The following is an 18,458-nucleotide window of genomic DNA, read 5'->3' on the forward strand; positions in this document are numbered from 1 at the left end:
TCAGACAGTAGGAGGTGTTTGAGGTGGGCCTGGGTTGAATGACTGGAATTTGGACTAGTGGAGAAAGTCACAGTAGCAGAAGACCGTAAAGGTCAGGTGGCAGGGTCTGATAGGCAAATCTTGACTGTCAGACACAGGCATTTGGCATCTAATTAGTGTGCGGGGTTAGATTTGGGGCTCCACGGGATGATGACAAGGCCCCACACTAGTTTGAAATGATAAGTCGGGCAACAGTTGGGGCAGGGCATTCAACTCAAAATTCTGTTTGCCCCGTCTTGTGTGAATTTCTGTTCAGATGTATTATTTGAAAAATAAATCGGGCAGGCGTCTAGCATTTTCAGAGGCAGAAATAATCCATTTCAGATTAGGATGGAGTTAGTCTCCTGTGGTAAAACCTAAAGAGGAGGAAAAGATTGAAATTAAATAGACAATTGGGGCACAACAGACTCCAAAGAGAGGAAATCCCAGGCCAACAGGAACACCCGTGTCTCGAACTGTGCCAGTGCGTTTCTGTCATGCTGCAGGTCACAGGGCAAGCCTCTACCCCTCCAGGTCTTAGTTCCTGGTCTGAAACCCCTAGGCCCTTGACTGGCTCTTTTGGGGCATATTAAGGTTGGAACTGAAAACCCTTTGTTTTCTCAGGAGTCATCACAAAGTTAATGTTTTGGGGGTGCCTGGGTGGCTCAGTCAATCAGGCGTCCAACTTCAGCTCAGGTCATGATCTCACGGTCCGTGAGTTCGAGCCCCACGTACAGCTCTGTGCTGACAGCTCGGAGCCTGGAGCCTGCTTCAGATTCTGTGTCTCCCCCCGTCTCTGCCCCTCCCCGATTCATGCTCGCTCGCTCACTCTCTCTCAAAAATAAACATTAAAAAAGTAAATAAATAGAGTTAGCGTTTCATTTCTCGGTCCTCATCTACCCATTTTTTCATTCATTCTTTAGCCTCTTAAACTGTTATCCACACCTCCAGCCTCCATATCAGCTGCCAGATAATATCCTAAAAGGTATTCGAACCCACCTTCGAGAATCAGGTTAAAAACCTCCAATGGTTCTCTCTTGCCTCCCCAATCCGTACAAACTTCTTAACTTGGCGTGAGGACTGTGTTCTGGCCGCTCTGCCTTACTGTCCACCTCACACCCGATGACATTCTGTACTCCAGCCCTGTGCAGTCTCTCGGTGTCTTGCAAATCCTTGGTTCCTTAAGCCTCTTCCCCCCTTTCACCATTGACTCTTCTCCAATTAAACATGTTAACCCTTCAAGGCTCTTTGCCTCCTCAGAAGAGCCTTCTCTGACCAACCCAGGCAAAACTGATGGCTCTTGCCGTTGCTTCCCCATAGCACAAAGTTTGGGGCAGTTCCAAGCCCCTGCTGTATGTTATAATAATTCATGAGTGTGAATCACTTTCCCACTGCCGGCTCACCGGGGCAGGGCTGTCTGCCTTGTTTCTGGCCCTCCAATTCAGTGCTTGGCAAAAAGGGTGTTTGCCCAAGAGGGTCTGGGGTCTGGGGAAAAGGGACATGGGAGTGTTGCTGATAGACGATTGCTTAAGCACCCTCTGACTCCCCCACCCCTGCCAAATGCTTTCTAGAAAGTTGTCTGGGGCCCTCAGTCTCCATGGACGCTTATATCCACAAAAACAGCTTTACACAATCTGCCAGCGGAGTCTTGGCTACTACGAGCCAAGAAAAGTCACCTGTGGTCATTCCCTAGCAAAGGGCCAGTGACCTTCCTTTCTCTTCAGCTCACATTCCCCAGGCCCCTGCAATCCTCTGGGCCTATCTCGGCCACTCCCCTTCACACCCCCCAGGCTCCAGACACGTGGCCAGCCACTGCTAGTTCCCTTCCCTGAACCCGCTGTGTTCTTTTACATACCTCCAAACTGCGTACGTTTTGTCCTCTGTGCTTTGAAGGCCCTGCCTGCTTCATGACAGCCCTGTTCACCCTGCACCACTTAGCTTACACAGAGGCTTCTTGAGGCTTTCTCTGACTATGACTTCACTGCCTGATGCTGTGGAGTTCTCCATCTGTGCCGTTAGCCCCCCGGGTGGTAGTGGTGGGAAGCCTGGGTGCCCTTGAGTTCATTCAGTCTGTCTGTCCCCACAGCTTGTCTGTGAACTCCTGGACATGCTCATTTCTCCTTCACTCATTTTCAAACCTACATCGATCTAGCAACTCACGTGATCTGCATATACCATGCACATAATGGAGTCAAAGGCTTTATCCCACAAGTCCATGAGATGGTCTATTCTATTCCATTTATTCATTAATTTATTTTCATGCTGGTGGGGACCCACTAAGTCAGTGAGTCTCAACCTCTGATAATTCTTATGTAATTATATCAGAATTATCTGAGTAGCTTTAAAAACCGAACCAAAAAACCTGAGTGATCCTGCTTTAAAATGGCCCATAGCGGGATCTGGACCTCAGTATGTTTGTTTGGCTTTTGGACCTTAGTATGTTTTAAAATCTCCCCAGGTGTGCTGATGTTGAGACCAGCACCAAATCCTGACTTCTCCAGTGGGGCCTAAAAGTAATAATCACCTGAACTTGGGCCAAACAGCCTATGATCCTGGACCTGCAGCATTGGCATCATCTGGGGGTTGTTACAAATTATTCTTCCTTTTTTAAAAAAAAAATTAATGTTTATTTTTTTGAGGGAGAGAGAGCATGAGCAGGGGAGGTGCAGAGAGAGAGAGACACAAAATCTGAAGCAGGCTCCAGCCTTTGAGCTGTCAGCACAGAGCCCAAAGCAGGGCTTGAACTCATGAACCATGAGATCATGACCTGAGCTGAAGTCAGATGCTTAACCCACTGAGACACCCAGGTGCCCCAGAAGTTATTCTGCCTGGCCTGCCCCAGGCCTAGTAAACTAGGATCTGTATTACTGAGATCAAGTGACTGGTATGCACTTTGCAGATTGAAAAGCTAGATTCTACATCCTGGAAGGTTGGTAAATAGATCCCCAGTCCCAAGTCAGACCTACTGCAAAATCAGAATCTCCAGGGGAGAGGCTAATTGGCCTATGTACATTTAACACAAGACCCAGGTGATTCTTCTCAGGCAATTTTGGGAAACAATAGCTCTAAATGGATATCCTGACCCATGATAGTGACCTAAAGTTTGAAACACCGGGGCTTGCAGGGCTCGAGAATGTATGAGTGAAAGAGCACGCAGCCCAGGGGGAAAACTAGGATCCAGCCCTGAGAAGAAACCATCAGTGCTTGAGACCGGCACATACCGAGTGCTAAGAGTGTCCGTAGGAGAGCAGAAATGCACTAGCTGCAATCAGGGAAAGCTACCTGGAAAAGGTGACCCACAAATCATGATTAGGATTTAAACAAGGTAGGCTCCAGAATAAGCATAGGATGGGAGGGAATGTGTAAGGAAGGAGACACTAGGTTTCTGACTCTCCCTGACCTCGCTCCTATACCCCAACTTTGCCTTTGTCCTAAGCATACCTACAAGCTTATGCCCCCTGGTAGCTCTCAGGGCTCAGAACGGTTGCTGACCTCTGCGTGGCATCATGGGACACCTTACTTGGTATTTAAGTGACACATACTTGTGCAATACAAACACATTTTTATCTAGCAAGGCCTGAGTCAATAAAATAACATCAAACATTTGCACAATACTCTGTGGGTTTTCCAAGCAGTTACGTGATAGTTATTTCTTCGGATTTTCACGTAATTTTTGTGCTCAGAGAAGCCCCGTGACCTGGTTGAGTTTAGTACCTAGTGAAAGGTATGGCTGGGACCCTACCATCCACCATTTTTGAGAACAGAAGCACAGTTGAGTAGTTGGTGCTTAGCCTTTGGGAAAAAGATCTGTGGATGGTGAATGGCAGACTGGCCCTTTACCCAGGACTCTTTGATCATATGATTTCCCTGAGGAACTTGTTACAAATACAGGTTTCCAGGACCCACTGAATCAAGATTTCCAAGAGGAAGGACTTAGGAATTGTACTTTACCGGAGACACAACATGTTGCAAGGTCAGCATACCTGGGTTTCAATCCTAGACCCATCACTTCCTGGTTGTGTACCCCGGGGCAAACTTCTCCCCATCTCTGAGCCTCACTATCCCTCTTCAAAAGGACTGGCTTTTGCCCTGGCTGGTGCCCACCTTCTGAGTCCCTGAGAGAGGCTTCCCAGGATGGCTCATTCTCCTTCATGGAGTGGGGTGGGGGGAAAGGAACAATGGAGTTTAAGGACTGGGTCACCCAAAGCTCGAAATGCCACCCTTTTTTCTTGCTCCTGAGAAGGGACTACATAGTCCCCTTTGTATCCTACTCACTGTGGGTCATGACCCTCCTGTGGGGTGAGAGGTACAGAGCATGAGCTCTGGGCAGCCACCACTAAATCTGATTTCTGTGTTTCCTAATATTCCCTTCACCTTCGGATCCTGTTTCTCATCTGTACAGTGGGGATCTCATCAGGGGAAACCAGCGCGTGCACAACATGGGCACACAGAGTAAGCCCACCATCCATGGGGACTTTATAATTATTATATCATTTAACACTTATTGAGCACCTACTATGTGCCAGAGACTCTCCTAGATCCCTGCTTGTGTGGAGTCTACATTCTAGTTACAATCTAGTGGGTGGAGACAGACAGATAATGAACATGATACACGTTTAATATTTAAACAGTAAAAACACTGCATAGATTTGATATTTGAATAACAAAGACAGGGGATGCCTGACTGGCTCAGTTGGTAGAAAACTCTTGACCTCAGAGTCATGAGTTCAAGCCCCATGTTGGGCATGGAGCCTGCTTAATTAAAAACAAACAAACAAATAACAAAGACAATAAACAGATTTCAGTATTGAAGTAAACAACAAATGTGGTAGTGGCTCAGTTGATTGAACATCCCACTCTTGATTTCCACTCAGGTCATGATACCAGGGTCATGGAATTGAGCCCCTGCTTGGGATTCTCTCTCTCTCTCTCTCTCTCTCTCTCTCTCTCTCTCCCTCCCCCCCACCCACCCCCCCCCCCCCCACGCGCAAAATAAAAAAAAAAAAAAAAAAGTGCCTGGATAGGGGAATGGCAAGAACCACCCTGGACTTCAGTCTGAAGAGGAAAACGATCTTGAGTTCTGCCCCTTACTTCGCAGATGTAGAGCTAGGGCATTTTTACTTTGTAAAATGTACTCCGTTCTCACCTCCTAAAGGAGGCCTTCCCAGAACCCCAGACCCTCTTTCCTTTGAAATTCTGTGGCTGTAACGGCCCCTGCCTTTCCCCTGAAAACTCACCTGATCTGGCTGACATGATCTGAAGGTTGATGAAGGTAAGGCATGCTTAGAAAATTCATTTCACACTGTCATCCCTGCAGTAACCCTGGGGAGGTCACTTCTCACACCATCTTTTTTTCCAAATGTTTGTTTATTTTGGAGAGAAAGCGCAAGCGGGGGAGGAGCAGAGAGAGAGAGAGAGAGAGAGAGAGAGAATCTGAAATGGGCTCTGTGCTGACGGTGGCAGGCTCCAACTCACAAACCAAGAGCTCATGACCTGACCTGAAGTCAGACACTCAACCTACTGAGCCCCCCAGGTGCCCCCTCATGCCATTTTACAGAAGAAGTGGAAGCTTTTTACCCATTGCCCAGGTCACACAGCCAGAGAGGATGGAATTAGGATGTGAGCCTGGGCCCCTCAATGCTTCTGTAGGGGTGACAGCTATTCCTCTTGTTGTCTGCCTCCCAAACTCCAGGAGGGCAGGACCCCTTCTCAGCCTCTCAGGGTCTCCCATCTCTGGCCCCCAGCCCAGGAAGTCACCTTCACAGGGGCAGAGGGTGAGGAGCTTGCTGGGAGTTATGTCAGGAGCCGGTAGTTAGCGTGACCAACGGTTTCAGTCTGCCTGGGATCACCCCAGTTTGGGCATCTTGGAGAGCTTCACAGTGTCCTGGGCAGATGGGGACCATTGGTCACCTATAAGCAGACCCCAGGCAGCCTCCTGTCCTGCCCCCCGGTGGCCCCATGCCAGAACTCAGGCTGTGTTTCATGAAAGGAAATGGCTTAGCTCATGCCTCACATTTTAGGCAAGTCTAAGTTGCTTAAAGTTCTCTAATGTAACTGGAAGGGTTTAGGGACACTCCCAGACACAACACTGGAAGATACACTTGTCTCTCTAGAAGACGAGAAGCCTTAAAGATGTACCTAGCCTCTGACCAGGAATTCCACTTCTACGAGTTTCTCCTAAGAAAAAGAAATATGGACAGTGATTGTTCTTTTGACAGTGATTTTGGAACAAAGATATTCCCAGCAGAGCTGGTTATACAAAAACACGAATGAGTTAAAATAGAATCTCATGCAGCTAAGAAAACAAAATCATATCACAGATTTAATAACATGAAGACACTATTCTTTTTTTATAAAAATTTATTAATGTTTATTTATTTTTGAGAGAGAGAGAGAGACAGAGTGCCAGTGGAGGAGGGGCAGAGAGAGAGGAAGACACAGAATCTGAAGCAGGCTCCAGGCTCCGAGCTGTCAGCACAGAGCTGGATGTGGGGCTCAGAACCCACAGACCTCACAAGATCATGACCTGAGCTGAAGTCAGATGCTTAACCGACTGAGCCACCCAGGCGCCCCATGAAGACATTATTTTAAATAGAAAATGAAGCATAAAACTATATAAACACAACATGAACCCAATTTTATTTATGAGGCGCTTGGCTGGCTCAGTTGGAAAAGCAGGCAACTCTTGATCTCTAGGTCATGAGTTTGAGCCCTACGTTGGATGTAGAGAATACTTAATGAATCAAAAAACCAAAAAGAAAAAATAATACAATGTATGCAATCTAAGTTTAGATTTATACTTTGATGGATGCTTAAAGAAAATGTGGTATGTAAATGCAATGGAACATTATTTAGCCATAAAAAGAAAATATATTCTGCCATTTTGACAACATGGATGGACCGTAAAGGCATTATGCTAAGTGAAATGTCAGGCAGAGAAAGACAAATACTGCATGACCTCACTTATATTTGGAAACTAAAATAAGCCAACTCCTAGAAACAGAGAGGAGATGGTGGTTGCCAGGGGCTGAGGGATGAAGCCAAATGTGGAGGTGTTGGTCAAAGGGTACAAATTTCCAGCTGTAAAATGAGTAACTTCTGGGGAAATAATAGTCAGCATTGTGACTATAGTTAATAATACTGTATAATATACTTGAAAATAGCTAAGAGAGATCTTAAATGTTCTTATTATACACGTATGTGATATTTCTGATCACAAATGATAAAATTTGTCATTATATGAAGTGATGGATGTGTTAACTAATCTAATTGTGGTAATCACTTCCCAATATATACATGTGTCAAATCATCACACTTTAAAATTACAGTGTTATATGGCAACTGTACATCAATAAAGCTGGAAAAGAATTATATGTATGCACAGAAAAAACACTAAGGTGATACTTCAGAATGTTCACAGTGCTTTTCTTTGCCTTTAGGGTGATTTTGATTTTCTTCTTTACATTTTCCTGAAATATAAATCTAGTTCAGTGAGTAAATGTTGTTATTGGAAAGTCAGTAATGTAAAAAAAAAAATATATACTGAATAAAATTGTTCTGTACTGAGCTGTTCTAACTCTGCCTGACCTTCTTTCTCAGTTGGCATGAATTAGTGGGGCTTTAGAGTGGGAGGTAGTTGAGAGAGCACTGCACTGGGAATCAGAGGAAGCCTCCTTCCCTGCTCTTGATTACTCCTGGTTCCTCTCCTTGGGATGTGCTTACTCCCTGCATATAATGCCCAGCTCAATTGTCACTTCCTCTGCTAGCCATACCTCTGCTACAACACCCATCACCCACCACTCTGCTGGCACGCTATTTATTTACATGCCTGCCTATTCCTTTTCTGGGCCTGTTTTCTCTTTCTATAACAAGCGCGGGGACTTGGAGCGGTCTTCCTCTCCCCCTGGGCCTGGCTGCAATGCTGAAGGTAACCACATGAGGGCGCCAGAACCACACTGGTGACATCCTGCCGCCCAGTCAGACGAAGGCCCCTTCCAAAATCGTCTCCTAGAGAGGACACCAATCACTGCATGTCTGGGATGCTCCCACTCAGGAGGGAGCCAGCGAGAAAGAGTTGGATTATAAACTCTGTCCGAGAAGAATCCCCTCCTCCACCCCAGTCTTCCCAGAGCTACACTGGCCAAGGTGACCCTCTGAACCGCTCCCCCTCAAGCACCTGGGGCATATTAAGATGGAATTGCTGTATAACTTTGAGCAAGTCCCTGTCCCTCTCTGGGCCTCAGTTTCCACCCTGCACTGTTGGGTTTCTGTGCAGGGATGCCATGGGGGCAGGCGTCTGGCCGCTCACTGCTTCCTGTCGGCTATGGTTGAAGATGTTTCCTGTGCCCAGCTTCCTGCTTCAGGTCACCAGCTTGTCATGGACGCTTTTACACACTCAATGTTTGTTAAATTGAGCTGAAACAGAAATGAAACCCTCCCTAGAACATAACATAGATTAGAGACGACCACCAGAGACATTTCCTCCTTGCCCTTCAGGAAATTCCTGGTTGCAGAGCACTGGCATTGCCCTTGTCCCGGTACTGGGCGCGCGCGCGCACACGTGTGTGTGTGTGTGTGTGTGTGTGTGTGTGTGTGTGTGTGGTGTGGTCATGGAGTGTGCTCTGAGGGGCTTGGGATTGGGAGATGGAGGAGTGGATTTGGGGTCATTGCAGTATGGAAGGGGAGAGGAGAACCAAAGCTTGAATCCTTGGGGCTGTGGGGGAGGAAGGAGCCTGCTGGGGGCAAAAGGTCACGCTCTTGGGAGAGAGGAGGAGGAGACGCAGTGAGTTCCTCCATGGTGAGGTGGGGGTCAGGGGTCACTTCATAGCAGGCTTCCTGGAGTGCTGCAGGGGACCTAGTGCAAACTCAGGTGCTGATCTGTGTGTGTGAGGGTGGACTTGGGCTGCAGATCTTCCCCCACCCTTCCTACCTCAGGCCGTGCGATGACGTCATTCATGATGATAGCGCGAGGGCAAATGATAGAGACCCTGAGCCTCTCCTTTGGTAATCACCCCTCCAGGAAACAGGGGGCCAGCACCTCCTCAAGTCTTCAGGGAATTGCTTTCTGGCTGGAGAAGGTGAACACCTCTCCTCTTGCCCTGCTCTGTTCTTTTGCCTCCACAGGATGAAGCCCTTAGAGACCCAGCAGCCTTGCCATTTCCACCATACCACACCTGTTCCACTCTCCCTGATGAACCCAGCACCTGTTACTCTGCCTGGAACACCCAGCCCTCATCCTTCAAGGTCATTTTCCTGAACACAGCAGGCAGATTCAATTCCCCCATCTGGGCCCCCTCAGCTGCTGGCCCCCTCCCGGCCCGGTCCCCACCCCCATCCCCCCACCCCCCCATTACACCAAGTGTAGCTACCTGTTTGTTTCATCCCACACTGGAAACTTCCTGAGGGCAGGGGCTGGGTCTCATTCTCCTGTGTATCCAACAGGTCCAAGGACCAGGAGGCTCTCAACAAATGTCTGCTGAACAAATTAATTTGTTTTCATTTAACGAACTCATTAGGGATCTATCTTCCTCTTAATTGGGAAGCAGGAGGTTCCTGTAACAATCCACCTTTGGGAGATGATGGCAGAACCTCAGCCTCTGTAAACAAAAGGCAATCAAACCAGATTTCACTGTTGCGTTTTAAAGAAATAACACAGGTGTGCTCAGTGAGGTACATTTCCACAAGACAACTGTATGTTAAAACTTCACATTAAATATACATTATCAGACAGCTTATCACACAGAATTAGAGCTTTACAGGACACTTTGTTAACAGTAGGCGGCTGGCATGGGCTCTTGGCAGTAACACACAGCTCTGAAGCGAGGGGAAGGATAGGCTGAGGGCTGCCACCCGTGCCCAGGAGGCACCTGAGTGGGTCTCTGTGGGGTTCTGGAAGGTGCTCCTGCAGCTAAGGTTCTGGACTGTGCTGGCTCCCTCCGGACAACTTGGTCCATTTGGTCTTTGCTGGTAACTGATTCTGGAAGGGTGAAGAGACAAACGTGGCAGCTTGCTGGATGGCTGCCTGATCCATCCAGTATGCTTCATGGGCACCCACGGGCCAACTCCAAATGCCAGCCTGCCCCGTCTGCTGGCTTTCTGCACGTACCGTCCCTAGAGTCTGTGAGAGTGAATGGTAAGCCTGACCGTTGTCCCTGTGAGGCCCTTGGTCAAGTGACATTAACTACCTTTGAGTGTCCTGGAGAGCTGGCCAGAGCTTGGGGTTAAAATCTTAAAGGGCAGGGGACAACCTAGGGGGCTTAGTCGGTTAAGTGGCCAACTCTTGGTTTCTGCTCAGGTCACGATCCTGCAGTTCCTAAGTTGGAGCCCCACGTTGGGCTCTGTGCTGACAGCATGGAGCCTGCTTGGTATTCTCTCTCTCCCTCTCTCTTTGCCCCTCCCCTGCTCTATCTCAAGAATAAACATTAAAAAGATTATTTTTAAAATCTTAAAAGGGGAATCTCCAGGTCCTGTGACTGTAGTAGAAGCAGAATGCCTGCCAAGAGCTCTACTCATTGGCATGAGGCCCTTGCCGAAAGCTAGGTCAGGATCCCCTCTGCTCAATCACTAGCCACAGAGGGGCACCAGCCCTGAGCTGCTCTGCGAGGGGTTGCACGGCTCTGCTTGAATTGGCCCAGCCTTCCTGGAGACCCAGACTCTTTCAGCATTGTCCTTAGAAAGGCTGCTCCCTGAGCCTTTCTCCTGACAGGCAGGTGGGCTCTCTCTCCCCACAAAGCTTCTTTCTTTCTGTGGCCACCATCTTGTTGGGGAGGGGGGTTTGCCAAAAAGGTCCTTGACTCCTCAGTGCTCAAGGACAGAGCTACTGAAGTGGTTGGGGCATTATGGTCAATAATGAGGCCAGCAAAGAAGGGAAAGAAAGGAAGAAAAAAAAAACACCACACAACAAAACAGTCCAGTGGCTCTGAGCAATGGGGCCTGTTAGTGGCTGGAGGTAGTGTTCTGAGGCAAAATGCTGAGGGCAAGATATTGTGTAGCAGGGAGCTTTTTTTTTTTCCCCCTCAAAGAAACCCAGCTCATTTTTTTCCATTAATTGGCAGCAGATGAAAAAAAAAAAAAGCCAAAACAAAAACCAAACCAATGCCAGTAACCTGAATGTGAGTGTTTCTGAAAGGGAAAAGCCATTTCAATTGTTAGATATCCAAGAAAACATGAATACACACCGACAGAGGAAATGGTCACAATTAGAGGAAGAAGAGGGAGAGGTTCGTAAAATTAAGGCAAAAATTCCTTTTAGCAGCTCCCATCCTGTAAGCTGGCTCCTCTGCCGGCCTCTGTCCCTAAGGGCAGCTGGGGGTTGGGCCTCCTGGGGAAACTTCAGGAAGACGGAGGGAGGGCCCAGGAATCCCTTAAAAGAGCAAAGGCAACAGCAAAACAACCTAGTTCCTCCTCAGACAGGCACAGAGCCTTTCCTGAGGAGGAATTTGTTGTGGAAGATTGTCTACTGGGAAGGCTCACACAGCTTCTGGATGGTCCCAGCCTGCAGCCTCGGAAGTGGAAGTGCCCCGTGGGCATCTGGGCTTGCTCAGGGGGGAGAAAGCTAATGCAGTCTCACCCCACCCAGCTTGAGGGCCTGCTCCCACAGCCCCAACCTCTAAGTGGATCCTTGGGGTCCAGTCTCCTTTGGCACTTCTGTTTGGACAAGTGCCAATTCCTCACTCATTTTCTCATTCACAAAAAAAAAAAAAAAACCGAGAGAGAAAGAGAAAGGGGGGTGGGGGGAATGTGAATCACTCCAGGTACTCTTTTGCTTCAAAGGACGTTTGGGAAAATGCACGACAGGCAAAAGGTCAGGACAGAGTCAGGCTATGGCCTAAGTGGTAATCATGAGGCAGCTCAGGCTGTGGGATCTGCAGGTGGGAGAGGTTTTTTTTGGGGGGGGGGGGGGGGTGGTTGTGGCTGGGAGGATGACCCGAGGTGGACTGAGCAGAAAGACCGGTTGCTAAGGAAACAGCTTTGGCCACAAACCTGGGAAATCCACAGCAGCACCCTAAAGAGGCACAGCTTTTAGTCCTGCTCTGCCTGGTTTGACAGGCAGCAGCCGCAAGTCCTTTTTCTTTGCTGGGCCTCTGAGACCACATCTGAACAGTGAGCCTGAAGCATCTCTGAAGCCTGGGCAGTGCTGAATGTCTAGAACTGCTGGTGATGTTCGAACTCAGCCCCTTGTGCTGGGGATGACGGTCACCAAGCTTCCACTCCATTCAGACAAGCTGGGCAGGCAGGAAGACGTGTGCTTGAAGGCACTGAAACTCAAAACTCGGGCCGTATTTGGATCCTTGCATGTCCTTCAGCAGATGGAAGCCGTTATCTGTCATGCTGCTGGGTGGGATTCTTCTATGTCTTCCACCAGCATTTAACCATAGCGTGGTGGTGGGTGAGTGGGAGGGAAAGGAGGAGGAACCAAGTAAAAGCAACCTCACAACCTTAGGAGCCTGACCTGAAGGTGTGGTGAGCATCCCTGCTCCAGTCAAGGGCAGAGGCAAGATGGAGGTGAACCGTGGGAACGTGTGTGTTATCTGCGGGGAAGCAGTGTGGATGGATGACCAAGAGAACTCCACGTCCCCCTGAGAGGTTAGGATTTGTTTTCCCTCAGGAGCAGGGTTAACAGTGAGGCCACGGACAGCCAAAGCACTGGCCATGGAGGCTGCCAATCTGGACTCAAGAAGCCTCTTTCGCTTACAAGCTGTGTGACATAGCGCAGATTACTTTCCCTCTCTGTGCCGCCCTTTCCCCACATTAAATGCCTCACGGGGTGGCGCTGACCAGATAATGGGAGAGCCCTTTGTAGACTGCTGGGTGCTCTGCACAGACTTGCCATCACTGGGCTGCTATAGGCGGAAGGGAGAGCTTGGGTGGTGGGTCAACACTTGAGGCTACCATTGCTGGAGCCGGAACGCAGGGCCTTGCTGCACCATCCTGAGGTTGGCTCTCAGGCGGGCAAAGAAAACCCCTCTCTGCTTCCTTCCCTCCCTGGGGCCTGTCGTATCACACACGCCCAGAGTCACACCTTGCTCTGGGAACGAAACCAGCAGGTAAACACTGCCCTCCTCAGAGACCCTCTGTGGTATATATACGTACATATAAAAAAAGGGATAAGAATATGTATTAAATGACTATTTTATTTACACACCCTATTCATAAATAATTGAATCCTCTTTGTGACTGCACAATGATTCCTTGAAGATCTCCTAGTGATTACACTGAGTGACTAACAGTGGATTTAGCGGGCTTACTCACATCTGTGTGTGACCATGCTCTCTCGTGTATGTGTTCACACTCACACATACACACACACCACAGGGGAAGCCAGACTCCTGGGGCTTTCTGGGCTCTCAGAGCACCCGCATTTGTCTCCCAGCACCAGCGGGGGCCCTGGTGGGAAAACCGTAGTGCCCCCACCCCCCACCCCCACAGGTGTGAATTCGTGACGGCTGGAGAACAAAGAGCTGCAACCCGGGAGCTCCCGCCCCGCCCCTCGCCCCTCCGGAGCTGCTCTCCTTTGTTCATCCTGGAAGGCATCTCTTTGGATTTGCAAATATTTTAATTCACAGAAACTCAAGGAGGGGGCGGGGGTGGGGGCTGGGGTGGCGTGTTGGCTGTCCTTCTGTCTTTGTCCAGGCTTTCTCCAGCCCCCGTAAGTGGCAACAGCATTCTAGAGACATGCAGTGGTGTGCTAGTACCATACACACGACACAAATTGGACCCCGCCTGCAACAGCGGCGGGGCTGGTGGGCGGGGGCCTCCAGCTCCTCCAAGTCTGGGCCCCGTCACAGAGCAGGGTGGGGCTTGTCCGCTCAGAGGGTCCGCACAGCCACAGGGTAGAGGAGGGACAAGTGCTCAGCCCCTTTGATGGGCAGCTTTCTGGTGGTATAGTAGTGGATGACTTCTGGAACACTGTCGAATGGGGGACTGTTCTGACCCAGAACGTACTTCTCTTTGGTTTTGGCCAGTTTCATGTGCATAAAGCCCTGGTTGCTCCTGTGAACAAAACACGGAGGTTATTATTAGGATCTGCAGTGACAAAGGCTGAAACAGCCATGCTGCTCAGGCCCAAGTGAAACGCAGCTGCACCCCAGAGCTCCCCCAAGCCCAGCATAGACCAGGAACCAGCAGCAAACACTGCTGGAGAGTCTTTAGGATCTTGAGAGCTTTTGAAAGGCTTCCTCAGGAAAACAAGCCCCCAGACTTGGCTCCTCTTATTGCTGACACAGACAAGTTTTTAGGCTGTGTGTGCCAGGCGAAAAGTATGATTAAGTCCCCAGTGCCCTGGCAAGTGTGCGGGGCAGGTCTCATCACCCCCAGTTTACAGGTGAGAAAACAGTGTAGCAGGGATGACAGGTGAGCTGTTTTCCAAAAATTGATGCTCTCCCTTCCATACTACTTTATTACCACTAGGAAGGGGCTTGCCCAGCCAGGGACTACATTTCCCAGCCTCCCTTGCAGCCTCTGTAAACATGTGACTAGTTTTAGCCAAGGGAATGTCCGGGGTATGTGTGTTCTTCCCCAGCTCTGCCCCCTTGCAGGCACTCCCTTCTCTGTGCATCTTCCCTCTGTTCAGTGAACTCTGCCTCCTCCTCCAAGGCCCAACCTGAGTGTTTCTTCTGCTGGGAAGTCTTCCAGGCTACCACAAGCAGAGCTCCTTCCTTCCTCTGACAGCACCGAGCATACTCGTGCCTCCATCACTTGCTTCCTTGAATTGCAATTACTTCTCCATCTTCCCAACTCCCCCTGAGAGCTCCACAGATCAGGGCCTGGTCCCTGGACACACCATGCATGGTATCTGCTGAAAAGGGCAGTGGGTGGGTCCCTTGGAGATCAGAGTAGTACCCTGGGCCCCGTGCCCCTTGCAGCCCCGTGCCCCTACACCAGCATACACTGGCTGGGGCACAGATCTCAGATGGCAATGGCCATGCTGCTTCCACCTGGCCCTAGCACCTGGCCCTGGTCCTCCCACCTTCCACCCAGGTCTCTGGCCATATCAGATCACTCACTCCTCTGTCAAATCTGCCTTTGCCCAAGCTGCCTTTTCCCTGCCCACTCAGCTCTAAGCCTGGCCTTTTATGATTTTGCTGCCAAACCTGTAGATGCTTGGTTTCCAAAGCACAGTCCAATTTATCTCACATTTGTCACTTAGTGAGAAAGCTGGCACTCTGACCTCTTGCTGCCTTCTCTAGAGTCTGTCCCTTGGCACTGATAACTTGTGACCAGCCCCAGGGGCCTTGCTTCTGGGAGACCAAGGCCCAGCCCCTGGCGAGGCTGAGCTCCAAGTGAACACAAATTTGCAACCTTCTGAGCTTCAGTTCTTGTTGCTCCGACTGCTCCCACAGGGGCACTGGAGGGCTTACCACGTCTCTTCCAGTCAGGACTGGGCTCCCCGCGCTCACGGACGCCCGCTCTGTTAATGCATCAATTTGGACTCCAGCACCATTTTCAAATGGCAGAGCAAATGCTTAATGAAGTGCGGGCACTGAGCAATACATCTGCTCATAATAATGTATTTAGAGATGTCACCCTCAGCTTAAAGGAAATCGTTCGGAGAGCAATTATGTTTCTAGAGAGAATAATTCCTGTAAAGAACTAAAATTTAAATCAAGATTTTTTAAGGCTGACAATGTTCTAATTACAGAGCCTGTGGCAAGTTCTGCTCCTCAGCGAAGGGTCATTTCATTGGAGAATTGCCTCGACACATCTGAGAAGCAGGAGGCGCACTTGCTTAAGCTGTTAGAAAGGGAATGGGGTGTGCAGTAAGTGAGAAAACGTACAACCCCATTTAAGCGAAGACTAGCTACCCACCACACGGGAGAGATCACGAATCTGTGCCGGCCTGGATAGGGTGGTAACTGCTTGAATGAAGTGCTGAGATTGTGTGGCTAAGGAAACTAGGACTAGTTAAAAAGCTCTGCGCACTGAGGCCATGAGCTCAGCTCTGCCTGGACAAAGGGTGGGGGCGGGGGGGGGGGGGGGGGGGCGCGGAGCACCGGCGGGAGCTGCAGGTGAGTGAGGGAGCAGAGGGCGTGTAGCCTCGGACAGTCATGCTCCTCTTTGTGAGTGGAGTGGGGTGATGTTTTGGTTGCCAGACCACAGATCTGTGGCTAGGGTGCAGAGCATACGATGTGGAAGACTGGATCACAGCAGCTATAGCTGTGAGCCAGGCAGAATGCCAAAGCTGTGCTGGCAACACAGAAAGGAAGTGGCAGGAGGAGCTGATTTACTTTTTAAGGAGGTGAAGAGAAGTAACTCATATGGTTTAATGGGATGTTTTTATAGTGGTTGTTCTTAAAACACCCAGCAAGGGAAGTGGCAGGGATGGTGAGAACAGCTGATGGGACCAGAGGGAGAGAAGGCCCCTCTGTTCCCAGGCCACAGGTTCGGAATGGCCACCAGGTTATCAGAAACTCCACAATGATGCCTCCTCCTCAACAGACACAGGTGAGCCAGGGCAGCTGTTAGCACCTCCCTGAAGTGCCTCTGGCACATGTATTTCAGTAGACACAGGTTTGTAACTGAGCTAGGCTGTGCCGAGCGGGGCAGGCCAGTCACAAAACTCAGACCATGGCAGAGGACTCAGGCCCTATGACCGCCCAGTCCAAGGCATGACCATCCCCTGGTAGAGGGATAAAGGCCCACGAGCTGGCTCCCACATCAGGAGCCCCCAGCAGGAGCGGCCCTTCCCCTTGGGCTCAAGCACTGCACCCCGTGGTTCTCTGGACCTGAGGCGGTCCTTTGGCGGTGGTGGGTTCTGTCCTTGGCACCACTGGATCTGTGGGGAGGCTAACCGGATGACCTTTGAGGGTGCTTCTGGGCCTAAGGTCCTGGATTCCATGTGTGTAAGCATAAGCTCTTGCCCCCTTGTGAGGACTTCTCGCAGGAAGGGGCCTGGAGGCAGCCTCATGCCCCATTCCACTGCTGCCCACAGCCCCCAGTCTTTATTCTCACGGGGCACTGATCATAATGGTCTTCACGGCCAATGTTTCCCAGGCACTTCCTGTGATTCAGGCTGTGTGCCAAGTCCTGAGGCTCAGTCAGGTGGCCGACCCAAGGTCACACAGCAATCAGCGGTGGTGCTGCTTCCCTCCCTGGTGGGCCTTTCCCAGGGTCCATGCTCCTGACTCAGTACCATCCAGCTCCAGGAGAGAATCCCACTTAGCCCTCAACACTCCGTATGAGGCCAGGTAAGGTGGCAGGGGAGAGATGTTAGACCCTGTGCAGGGGACTCTTTGACTCTGGCCTCGGTCCCTAGGTACTTACCCTACAGGGCTGATGGTGGGCCAGAGACAGCACAGGGCTGGCATGGAAAGGTCATCTCAGGCACTGGGGATGGCTTGTCCTGACTGCTAAAGGCCCCAACTATGGAGACCCGTCACATGGGGTTGGCAGGCCCTGAGAGGTGAGCTTGCTTTTTGAAACAATCTGTCAAACTCTGACTCACGAATAGGTCAGGTAAAACCTTGTCAACACACACCCAAGAGATGTGTAATATATCCTGATAATATATCCTGATGGGTCACAAGGTCCCAATGAATGAGATGCTACTTTACAACAGCTGAAGATTTAAAAACGACTGTGAAGGGGCGCCTGGGTGGCTCGGTTGGTTAAGCATCTGACTTCAGCTCAGGTCATGATCTCACGGTTTGTGGGTTCAAGCCCTGCGTCGGGCTCTGTACTGACAGCTCAGGGCCTGGAGCCTGCTTCCGATTCTGTGTCTCCCTATCCCTCTGCCCCTCCCCTGCTCATGCTCTGGCTCTCCCTCTCTCTCAAAAACAAATAAACATTAAAAAATTTTTTTTAAATAAAAAATAAAAAAAAAATAAAAACAACTGTGAAGGGATGGCTTTAATGACTCCCAACTCAATTCAGAAGACAACTAGCATAAGAAGAGAAAAATTAGAATTTCTAGCAAGAAAAGAGGGTGCATCAGATAATCAGCATGCCCAGGGGTGCTGTGGATGCTCTGGACAGAGCTTCTCTTGGGGCGCCTTGGAGGACTGAGGTGGGAGAGAACAACACTCTGGGCCAAGGCACACGGCAAGGCGGGCTTTGGCTGAAGCCAGAACCCGGAGCTCTTTGCCTCCAGGGCCAGGTGGGCCAGGTCCCCGGCCACGCCACCTCGCCATCATCACTTCTGGGAGGGCCTTGGTCCCCAGGGAGCTTGGACAGGCTGCGGCCACCCGAGAGGCTCCTGTGTCAGGCCTGTCTCCTTTGATAGGACATCTTGCGAGAGCAAAGTCACAATTAAGGGTGTCTCCGGTGGGTGACCTGTCTAATGAGTCATGTAAGGCTGGCGGAGGCTGGGGGTGCTGGGGCTGTCACTGCGTTTAGATCCCTCATTATCATCACAAAAAGCACCTCCTCATCACCAGGATTATCAAACGTGCCTGGTGTGCCGGGCCTAATAACAGGCCCTACCTCGTCTCATAATCATGGGC

The 18,458-nt window shown here is 50.1% G+C and overlaps 1 protein-coding gene across 2 annotated transcripts in view; it reads right to left on the reverse strand.

The window, feature by feature from the left end:
* Positions 1–13,131: 13,131 nt before the first annotated feature.
* Positions 13,132–18,458, reverse strand: part of SHB (SH2 domain containing adaptor protein B) — a 136,003-nt gene continuing 130,676 nt past the window's right edge. For both annotated transcript variants that reach the window (XM_040481748.1, XM_040481747.1), the window contains one exon: positions 13,132–14,010. In XM_040481748.1, coding sequence (XP_040337682.1) covers positions 13,827–14,010 — 184 coding nt within the window. In that variant the 3' untranslated portion in view covers positions 13,132–13,826. The remainder of the gene's footprint in view (positions 14,011–18,458) is intronic.

This window comes from Herpailurus yagouaroundi, unplaced genomic scaffold (assembly GCF_014898765.1).
Source record: "Herpailurus yagouaroundi ecotype Mexico unplaced genomic scaffold, PumYag 160, whole genome shotgun sequence".
Lineage (NCBI taxonomy): Eukaryota > Metazoa > Chordata > Mammalia > Carnivora > Felidae > Herpailurus > Herpailurus yagouaroundi.